The sequence below is a fragment of the Trachemys scripta genome, chromosome 5 (genome assembly GCF_013100865.1).
Source record: "Trachemys scripta elegans isolate TJP31775 chromosome 5, CAS_Tse_1.0, whole genome shotgun sequence".
NCBI lineage: Eukaryota > Metazoa > Chordata > Testudines > Emydidae > Trachemys > Trachemys scripta.
In genome coordinates, this window is record NC_048302.1 from 118,061,256 (window position 1) to 118,072,187 (window position 10,932).

General features: G+C 42.3%; 1 protein-coding gene across 1 annotated transcript; it reads left to right on the forward strand.

Annotated features, from left to right (window-relative positions):
• Positions 1-1,424: 1,424 nt before the first annotated feature.
• Positions 1,425-8,838, forward strand: GPR78 (G protein-coupled receptor 78). The gene is made up of 3 exons (XM_034772136.1): positions 1,425-2,159; positions 2,636-2,749; positions 7,260-8,838. The coding sequence occupies exons 1-3, from the start codon at positions 1,492-1,494 to the stop codon at positions 7,495-7,497; spliced, it is 1,020 nt and encodes a 339-aa protein (XP_034628027.1). The 5' UTR covers positions 1,425-1,491; the 3' UTR covers positions 7,498-8,838.
• Positions 8,839-10,932: the final 2,094 nt, after the last annotated feature.

Here is a 10,932-nt window from a genome sequence, read left to right on the forward strand (position 1 = left end):
AATTGCATATGTATTGCACCATCTTCTTAGGATCATAATGCTCATTTTTGGTGGCAAGCAAGCTCTCTCTCTTCTTTCTTCCTTTCAGCACTGGAGATCAACTGAAAAATGTGACAGTGGTTAGACCTGGCAATTTATTTCTGTGCCACTGTTTTGATGCAACAAAATAAATGCATTTCTTTCTTATGTAAGGATAAGGCTTGTGGTGTCTCTGTGTGATCAACCTTTTGTGAAGCATGTAGGGACAGTCTCTGTCCACGTCATTTCTGCCAATAACCCCCAAACTATCCCTAAAGTACTGTGGGTCTTCCTTAAGTATGCCTTTTAAAATCTTGTTCGGCTCTCCCCTGTGACTATTAGATGAAAGAAAAAGAACGGAGTCTTCTAACTATGAAAATATTTTCCCTAACGACTAACAGTTTGATTTGAAAATGGTTTCAGAGAGACCTTAGGTGTCTACTGAAAGTGCTATCAGAGCCTTGGGCCTGTCACTTCCTTAGCCAACAGTGTCTAGAGGTTTAATAGAAGGGTTAGTCCAGGGGTAGCGGGGCTCAGGTTGTACGGTACATTAACACTCCCCACTGCTGGATTTCTTTGTTCTGATGATGACCCATGGGAAATTATGCCCGTCCCTGAATGCTGACTGCATTTGTAGGCTCTTTGAGGAGGTAGGGGAAATGGTGCCAGAGAAGACATCACTCAAAACGAGCAGGGGAAACCTGCTCTGGTACATGAGGGCCAAGTTGGCTACAGCCACATCCCCCTCCCAAACACTAATAAATGAAATACCTCCCTCCCCCCCATAGTCATCATAACTACTAGGATAGTGGCGTGTCTTGCAAAACACCAGGCACCTTGCCGGTGATGAATGAGCATTATTAACCGCCAAAGGATTAATAACTAATTGGCAGCTTGCTGCACGGACCCCTCCTCTGCCGCGGGCTGGGGGGAAGTTTGTCTCGCCCTTGCTGGCCGGCGGCTATCCCAGATGATCTGTGCTGAGCGAAGAGAGGAGGCAAAGCTGCTCCGCGCTCCCTGAGTGAGGCTGTGGCTCGCCGCTCCCCATCTGCGCATGAGTCACCCCGGGAGGCTGGGGAGGTTTGACTATTTCAGGGACTGAGCACCGGAGTTGCTGAGCGGCCGAAGAGAAGCCGGAGGAGCTCGCTGGGAGCTGAGCAGGTGCCTCCCCCCGGTGCCCGAGTCAGTCGGTCGGGGAATGGGAAAGGAGGAACTTCTGTCTGCGGTTTGAAGCGGGCAGGTCGGGCGCGACCTGGGGAGAGGGTGGGATCGTTTCAGGACCCTGGACAGCGCCGGCTGGCCGGTCGCCTGTGCTTTCCGGCAGCCTGAGCTTCAGATCCACCCAGAGTCTCCACCAACATGCCTGGGAATCTCTGGAAGTCCCCCCGAGAGGCACCTGCCATGTCCCCTTGCCGCTCCATCTCTGACACCTACCCTCTGCTCACCAAGGGGCGCATGGCTACCTGGTAAGAAATGGACTTGGCAGGAGTTCTCTTGGCTTTTTTCCTGGTGTTGGTGCTCGTTATTTCTCTGCTGTCCAACCTGCTGGTGCTGCTATGCTTCATCTACAGTACCGAGCTCCGCAAGCAAGTCCCCGGGGTCTTCCTGGTGAACTTGTCCTTCTGCAACCTGCTCCTGACAGTCTTAAACATGCCCTTCACTTTGCTGGGGATCCTGAGAAACCAGCCGCCCGTCGGTGACTGCATCTGCAAAGCGGTGGGCTTCCTAGAAACTTTCCTCACCTCCAACACCATGCTGAGCATGGCAGCCCTCAGCATAGACAAGTGGATTGCCGTGGTGTTCCCCTTGAGTTACACCAGCAAGATGCGGTACAAAGACGCCGTGATTCTGATGAGCTATTCCTGGATTCATTCCTTGACCTTCCCTTTGGTCTCCTTGTTTTTCTCTTGGGTAGATTATAGCAACGTGTACGCCTCTTGCACCTTGCACCTGGGAGAAGAGACGGAGAGGAGGAGGTTTACCGTGTTCACCATCGTGTTCCACGCCACCAGTTTCATGCTGTCCCTGGTGATACTGTGTTTCACCTACTTAAAGGTGTTTAAAGTGGCCAGGTTCCACTGCAAAAGGATAGACATTATTACAATGCAAACGCTGGTTTTGCTGGTAGATATCCATCCCAGGTAATGTGTGTGTGTGTATGTGTGTGTGTGTTAATTCCGATGTGTTTTAAATCACCCTCTCCCTTAAGGACCCAAAAGCCACGTCTTGCTTTCCTGAGCACCTTTTGACGTCTTCATTCATGTCCTGCAGACATGATGGCCCCTTCTCCTGCAGCGTTTCTTTTCTAACTTCAAAGACTGTTTAATTAATTCATCTGTTCATTTACTGTCAGAAGCTTGTGGCTAAATATTGATAGACAGCTTTGTTTAAACGGAAAGCGAAACCCAGGACACTGAATGGCTGAGTCCCTCATGGGTGTTTATGTCGCTAACAGTATCCAGAGGGTTGGTGGGTTCAGGGCTTTTGTTCGGTCTCATACCCTTCATTTGACAAGTTCCCGCACCTGAAACCGAGTCTCGATGGCAGACTTTACTGTTGGCTCAAAAGTCTCCTCGCGTCTTGTCTTAACGCAGTGATTGTTATTTTCCCTTTTCAGCGTCAAACAGCGTTGTCTTAATGAGCAGAAAAGGAGGCGGCAGCGGGCTACTAAGAAAATCAGTATTTTTATAGGGTCTTTCGTGATCTGCTTTGCTCCTTACATTGTCACCAGGTTAGTACTCCCTGCCTCTTCCGGGAGCCTTTGGGGGCAATATGTCATCAAGAGTAAGCTACCCCAAGATTCCTGGGACAGCAAAAAGACATTGAGATCATAACAATAAACAAACAAACCTTCCTTAAAAGTATTAGGGATACTGGGTTGGAGGAAGGGTAATAGATTTGGGGAAATATGAACATATAAACACAGGGAGCCAAATCATGCTAAACCAGATTAATTGGTAAACTGATAAAGTAATATGAGACGTTGCAGTCTTATAAGATTTTTTTGTTTGTCTTTTACAACAAGGTATAGATGCCTCTTTCAGAAAGAGTGGGCTTTTAGGACTGAAACCAGGAGTTCATCACATCCCATTGTTTTTTTTTTTTTTTTTTTTTTAGCAGTTTGGCTTATCATCAGCACCTCCATTATTTAGTCCAAAGATGGACTCAGGCACTGAAGGATAAAATAAACAGTAAAGCAAGGACAGTTTTTCCTATATATATATATATATATGCTTTTTAGAGGCATATGACTAGATCCTCAACTGGTTGAAGCTCAGTGACTTAAATGGCGCCACAAAGATTTGCACCAGCTGATGATCTGGCCCATAGTTTCTATGCTGGGAAAAATTATTAATGAAATAATCTAGGATTAATCCTATGCCCATGGAAGTCAGTGGCAAAACTCCCACTAACTTCAATGGTGCAGGATAGTTTTCCAGGAAGTGTGAGCTCCTAAACACTAAGAAATATCCAGTTTAAATTAGAGGTTAGTTAAAATGTCAGCAGACTAGATCTTCAGCTGGTAAATCAGCAGGGTAGAAGCCAATGGAGCTACACTGATTTACACCAACTGAGAATCCAGCCCATCATTTTTAACGTGGATGAAACTGAGTCATGATTTTCAAAAGTGACTTGTTTTTTGTGGGAGCCTGAATTTTGTGGGTGGCCAATTTATGATACCTTGAAGGGATCTGATTTTTAGAAAGTGTTGAGCATCTATCTTCTTAAAATCAGGCCCCTTGAAGACACATCAGGCTGGAGACCCAAACACTGAGGCACCCAAAACAGTACTAACTTTTCAAAATCTTGATTTTGGTATGTTGATTTTGCATAATTAGGGCCATATTCTATCGTCGTTGCTCACCCTGTTCCTACCACACTTGGCTTCAATGGGACAGCTGGACCAAGGAAAACTTTGAAGGACAGAACATATAAATTGTTCTCAATTTTACCAGCCTTTGCTTATGTATGTTTTAACTTTTGAGATGACACGTTTTATTATTTCACTTTTTTATTAGTTGAAAGGTTCTTGCTTGATTGGCTAGACAGCTGCATTTCCTCTTCTTCTAGAAGAATTGTAACAATTATTAACTTGATACCAGAAAGTTAAAAGGTTAATTGATTAATGTTCAGTACCTTATGAGTCATTTTCTGTTCATTATTATGACCATCAAGCTAAAACTCTATACCAAGCAAAGGATGGATTCTGCCATTTTCATTCAGGCTGTATTATACCCTGTTCAGTAAATTCCGGCCTCCAGACACTTTTTAATTCTGAAATATTTCCCATAAACAATTGAAACAAAAAGCCACTCCATTCCCCAGACAAGGTGTTTTGTAAATGTCAGCTAATGCATTTTCTTAATGCACTAAGTGACACTGTGTACGTCAGTAGCGAGAAAATTAAAATGCACTTATCAAGGGGTGAATTCTGTCCCTGCTCCCATGGCCTCAGAAGGCAGCAGAATGGAAAGGATTTGGGGAGGGCTACATAGGCATCTATGAGGGGTCCTTGCAGGGTTAGGCCAGGGGGAAGGTTGGGGTAGGGCTGGAATATTGGTTGCCATGCAGACCTTCTGTTCTTTCCCCACTTGATGGGCTGTGTCGGGTCCACAGAGACCACACCAGCCTTTGAGTTAGAATAGTCTTCATGGGTGCTCTGGAATAGAGGATTCCCCAGTCTGGCTACTCAGGCTATGCTCTGAGATCAGGATTTGCCCCTAACTTCAGAAATGTTACTGAGATTTTGGAAATCAACAATAAATTCTGTCTGTTGGGACTAAACCCAATGGATGAAGTTCATCCTTACTATAACAGCATTGCTATCAATGGGATAGCTTTATGTCATTGAGGTCAATGGGAGTTTTTCCATTTTCTTTAGATTATGGGACCATAATCTATTATATCATACACAGACACACTCAAGTATATCTATATATACAGTTCTTCTGTTTGACAGTGTTCTACAAAAATATTCATTTTGTACAGATCAAGCATATGTACCATATGAGGAGGTGATATCCAAGATAGGACAAACTGAGGAACCATGTACCATGTGATAAATTGCAGATCCACATGATACACTTATTTATAATGCACTTTTTGACCTCCTTGCTTGCTTTCTGTCATTAATCCATCTCCCTGAGACTTGTTCTAACATCCCAAGCCCTGGAGCAGCTACAGATATCAGCTACCTTCTTTAAATTCACTTGCCAGAGAAGTGTTCTTCCCTCCCCACCCTATGCACACACACATATCTGTGGAATTTGCTGCAGTATTTCACCTATCTGAGGCCCAGGATGGGCAAGATTCTGTCCTGGATGTGTGCCAGGTTTTATAGGCATATAACTTTAAAATCCAGTATTCTTCAGCCCTGAAAAATGAGAGCTTTGTACTACAAGAAAAGGGAAATTCCAAGCTTCCTAAAGAGACCAAGACCTCATTCCTAGGTCTGGGAATGTCTGGGAGATCACACTTCGAAATCATTACATTTTAATGTATAGAAAAGCTAGGTTAGGTCAGTCTCAAAAGTATTTATGGTGTCTTCTGAGCTCTGTGCAGGTGGCCCCATGGTAATTAAGGCTTTGTGGGTGAATAGATATGAAAAATTGTACAAATAATTTTGTAAAGAAACCTCTCCACTTTATTAAAAGAGTTTTTCGGTAGCAGATGTGACATACGCAGAATACATGATGTTATAGTATGGTGAGATGACTTTCTTAACTCAGTTACAGTTTCACCACTCATGATTAAGGCTACATTTTAGTCACAGGTATTTTTAGTAAAAGGCATGGGCAGGTCACGGGCCATAAACAAAAATTCATGGACTGTGACCTGTCCATGACTTGTACTATATATCCCTGAGGTGGACCCGAGGCACTGTGGATGCTCTGGGGAGGGTGGCCCAGGGGCACTGTGGTGCTCTGAGGGAGCGGCCTGGGACCCCCGCTGCTGCTGATGGGGAGGTGAGGACTGGCAGGGCACCGTGGCCAATGGTAGCTGCAGGGGGCGGTGCCTGCAGGCAGAGGCAGTGCGCATAACCGCCAGGCCACACCTCCGCCTAGGAGCCAAGGGAGGGACATGTTGCTGCTTCCGGGGAGCCCCCCCCCCCAAAGCCCTCACCCCCTTTTGCACCCAAAGCCCAACCCTCTGCCTCAGCCCTGAGCCCCCTCACACATCAAAACTTCTGCTGCTGCTGGGGGGGGGCGCCGTGGCCTGAGACTGCCCCAGCAGCAGTCAGTGCAGCTGGCCCAGGGGCCAGCCGAGTTGCTCAGGCGGTCCCTGGGTCAGCCGCACCAGCCACTGCAGAAGTCACAGAGATCCCAGAAAGTCACAGAATACGTGACTTCCATGACCTCCATGACAGACTCGCTGCCTTACTCATGATTAATGCACCAAACTCATGCTGACAAAGCCTTTATGCCCAAGATTCCAAACCCGTGGTTCAGTGACTACTGGTGATTCACAGAGCACATGGTGGTGGTCTAAAGACAGGTAGCTGGTCACATAGCAATGACATCTCTTCCTTGTTTCCATCTGTTAAATAACATTAACAGACAGTTAAAAATGCATAAATACTTTCTTCATTTCACTTTTCCAAGTAAACAATTGCAGTAGTTTGCACACAGATATCTTGTGATTGCAAAAGAGACGGGAAGTAGTCTGAATGATCCAGAATGAGAGCAAATGTTCATGAGACAATGTGTATTATCTTGAGGTGCTTTATATCACACCAATGCATCATGTATTCTCTCTTCATACATGACATTTCACAATATCATTACATAAGGATATATTAATATATAGCTCCATATTCTATAGTACATCTTACACGTCTTTCTACAGCTTGCCTAGGGAGAGGGAAGCAGTCAGGAAGGCAAAACCTTGTCAGACAGCACTGAGATCTTGAATATATTGCCAATTGCTAGGACAGCTCACCAAGTAGAATTAGGCAGAAGGTTTTGCAATAAGTTGCTACACTTCTTTGTATACAAGACACGGGAGTATGTGACCTCAGTGTTTAAATATATAGTTAAAACACTTTTTCCTCCTCATGGCCGTCCTTACTCAGGAAAATCTCCCATAAATTTACCTGTGTAATGACTGCAGGATCATCCCCTCAGGTGCTGCATAGTATAAAAATTAATTCTTAAGATGCTATTATGCCTGAAAATGTGAGTTGAACAGGTTGCTAGTGTGGATGTAACATTCTGCTTTTCCTCTTTGTTAATGATTAACAGGTTGATAGAACTTCTTCCTTTTGTTACCATAAACTACTACTGGGGGATTGTAAGCAAGTGCCTCACCTACAGTAAGGCTGCATCAGATCCATTTGTTTATTCTCTTTTACGTCAACAGTACAAGAAAGTCATGATCAACATTGTCAATAGGATACTTAAAAGGGATCTGTATCCTTCATCTGGCTACAACAGCTCTCTAGACACTGAAAATGATTATTGCTTACACAGAACATGCTAACATCCTGACAGTCATTAGTCTTCAAGTTAGGTCTGACTTTTGCCACCAGAAGGATATCACCTGATCTATTACGTGTTGACTGGACAATGGTGAAGCATACCTTTTGGATCTGAAACCTGGATTCCTGCAGTGCATTTGGTTGTGGGCTTTCAAAACAGGCTCTTCCATTGTCTGCATTTAGTACAGAATGTAGCCGCAGAGAGACTGTCAGGGATGGGCAGAGGTGATTCTGCCAGGCCACTACTTTGCCTTCTGCACTGACTGCTTCTTGGCAAGTGGAGTAAGTTCAAGGTTTGGGGTTTAACTTTTAAAGCCTATAACATTCCAGATGCCGTGTCCTGGTATTTTACTGAGGATCCAGCATCCTACTCTCTTAAAACAAAGATTCTGCGACCATTGGAGCCTAGGGCATGAACAGATAGTTGGAGCACCATTTGTACAGTATATTTGCATCTGCAATCCTGGATTTGTCTCAGTTTTAGAACATTTTAAAAGAGTATTTTAATTGATGGCTTGATGTATTGATGCCTAGAATGGGTATTATGGATGGGCACTTTGAAAATGAGATTATTATTATTTATTATAAGACAACATGATTGTAACATAAACTTTAAAAGTGGTATGTGTATTCAGTATGCCAGTATTTTATCGAGCATAACCAAAGTTATCTTGTTACTATGTATCTGATTTACTAATATTTAGCACTTTTGTGATACCACATAATTACAATAATCGCAGTGACAGCAACAAAGACATAATCAGAGTTTAGATAACTAGCATTGTAATTTATGTCACTGAGCCAGGTCCACTCAACATACCTTTCATTAGGAGGAAATCAGGTCAATTAGTTTGTAGAAGTGACACTATATTTAAAATATTTTTTGTTCAAGAGCTATCTGATAACATATACCAGGATAAAAGAGAGTAATTATTTTTAAAGAAAATATAATGGGGAAAAATCTTTCACACATCAGGTAAATTTGGTGAATAGCAGCAATATGGTATGAGCTTTTGCCTTTGATTTACCTATTTAATTACTTTATTACTGCTTAATTATTATTTATTTATTATTATTATTATTCATCTAAAAAGTCTTTTGGTAAATACTGGAACAAATTATGAACAGTAGTCCATCAATTATGTGCTATAATGGATATGAATGAGCAGTGTTCTGTGGAGCTCAATAAATTAATGCTTTGTAGCCAAACAAAATCTATTTTAAAATGTATTTTTAAGAAGAAGAATACCTACAAGACAAAGTATAGAGTTTGTCTTTATTTTTTAGGTTATAGTAGCATTAAAATTAGGGATAGAATATTGGCCTTGATCCTGCAAAAAGCTGAGAATTCTGATCTTGATTCAGCAAAGCACTTAAGCATGTGGTTTACTTTAAGCACTTTAGTAAGTCCTGTTGAAGTCAATGGGACTATGCACATGATTAAAGTTAAGCATATGTTTAAGCACTTTGCAGGACCAGGGTCAGGTGTTCAGCAGCTTGAAGGACTGAGCCCATTATCTGCAATCTGAGAGGATTATAGGGCCCTATTAAAATCTCACTGAAGTCAATGAAAAGGCTCATACTGCATAACAAATACAATGTCATCATGTTATCCTCTGCTTTCAAAAGTTGAGGCCTTTCTAATGCTCTATTGCCATGCAAGTAAATTAGGCCTCCATGTTCTGCACCTATAGCTGGCTAGTGTTAAAGCTGAATGTGCTTTATCATGACTTTGTCTACTTAGTAAAGTATTTGTAATCTCTCTAATTTTGTGTAAATACAATACTTCAGAAAAAGTATTTGTGTATGACATGTTCAGTTTTCCTTTCTTCCTTCTCCTCCCCTCCCTCTACTCCCTATAATAATGAAACCTGGTGTTTAAATCTTTTATAGAGACTGCATCAGCAGTGTAACAATTAGACATCTCTCCTGGAGGAATGCTAATTTGTTTTAGAGTCTAGCATTTTTGTGCCAAAAAGTTTTGATGTGCTCTGACATCTGTCACTTCGACATTGATCTGTAAACTTTGGTGCATTTAATGATAGCTGCAATGTTTAGCTGGACTATAGTTTTTTAAAGAAAATGCTGCTCCCTTTGAGTATTACATTTCATACTTAGCTGAATGTATTGCAAAATGTGACCTCCAAAACAATATGGAAATGAATAAAATATTATTTGTGTTTACATTTTCTAGTGTTAAATGAATATGGGGAGAGAAACATAAGATATTATGACAATATCTGAAATCAGGACAGAACTCTTTTAAAAATCAAGAACCAGAACCCGGTGAAGCCTGGTGCACCTCTTTTGAAGTCAAGTGAACTGTGCTGATTCATACCAGCTGAGGATAGAGTGTCAGGCATATATTTTGTAATAGAAGCTCAATGCGGCAAGATGCTTAGTGCCCTCAGTTCCCATGAACTTCAGTTCCAGAAGTTACTAAGCATCTTTCAGGATGGAGCCCTAAGAGCAGATAATTCAGATGTATAAATTAGCACTTGATGTACCTTTGTGAATAATCATCATTACAGAATGATTACTGAATATGGAATTATCCCAGTCTGACTAACACAGAGAGATTTTTAACTTCACTTTGACAGACATATGCAGCATTCTTCTGTTTCAGGCTGCCTATATGAAAACTACATTGAAATCAGAATTCTTTAAGCATCATTTTAACCCACGTGTTACAGTGCATTTAGAAAGTGATCTTAAGTTCGGTGAGTGGGGGTTAAACTTAAGGTTGCTTGAAAAAAATAGCAGCTTTGAATCTTAATGTGTTAAAATTACCCTTAGAAATGCAGTTCATCATTTTGTGAGATACTTAATACTCAACTAGACAAAGCCCTTGAAAAGATACTGTAGAGAAAAAAGCCTGTACTAGCAGGGAGATGGGGACTAGATGACACAATGAGCATGTTTTTTTTTTTCCAAAAAAGTTACATGTGCAGTTGTGCATACAGAAATGCCTGTGCAATTATGTGTACAATTTCATGGACACGCAGCATGATTCAGGTATTTGTATTTGCACGTGTCCTGGTGTGTTTGTAATTAACGTAGATAGCCAGTGTGTGCATCTTATCATGGTAACTACACGAGCAGGTTAGGTGCACAGTTATGCATCTGATTTTTTGAAAAGCAGGTCTAAGTAAATCTCTCCAGTCTGTGGGTCAGATTCTGTGCTGTACATTGACAAAGCACAGAAGGCTGAGGCAAGAATTTAAACCACCTTTGTGTCCTCCCACTGATGGCAAAATGGCAACGGACATAATTTATGCAGCTGAGGGGATGCTCTAAGTTACAGCAGTTTCTCCCCACTACCTATGGCAGTGACACAAGCCAGAATAGCAGTAGTGGAAAGCGCTGATTTGTCCCACTCCCATCTTTCCCAGTCCTCCTCTCACCATTGGTATTCCCCTTTTCCCCAGACATGCAGG

What these genes read in the sequence shown, in the direction of transcription:
- GPR78 (XM_034772136.1), top strand. Translation starts at nt 1,492, where the DNA reads ATGGACTTGGCAGGAGTTCTCTTGGCTTTTTTCCTGGTGTTGGTGCTC. An exon ending in CTGGTAGATATCCATCCCAG is followed by an intron (nt 2,160 to 2,635) that starts GTAATGTGTGTG and finishes TTCCCTTTTCAG; the next exon opens with CGTCAAACAGCGTTGTCTTA. An exon ending in GCTCCTTACATTGTCACCAG is followed by an intron (nt 2,750 to 7,259) that starts GTTAGTACTCCC and finishes AATGATTAACAG; the next exon opens with GTTGATAGAACTTCTTCCTT.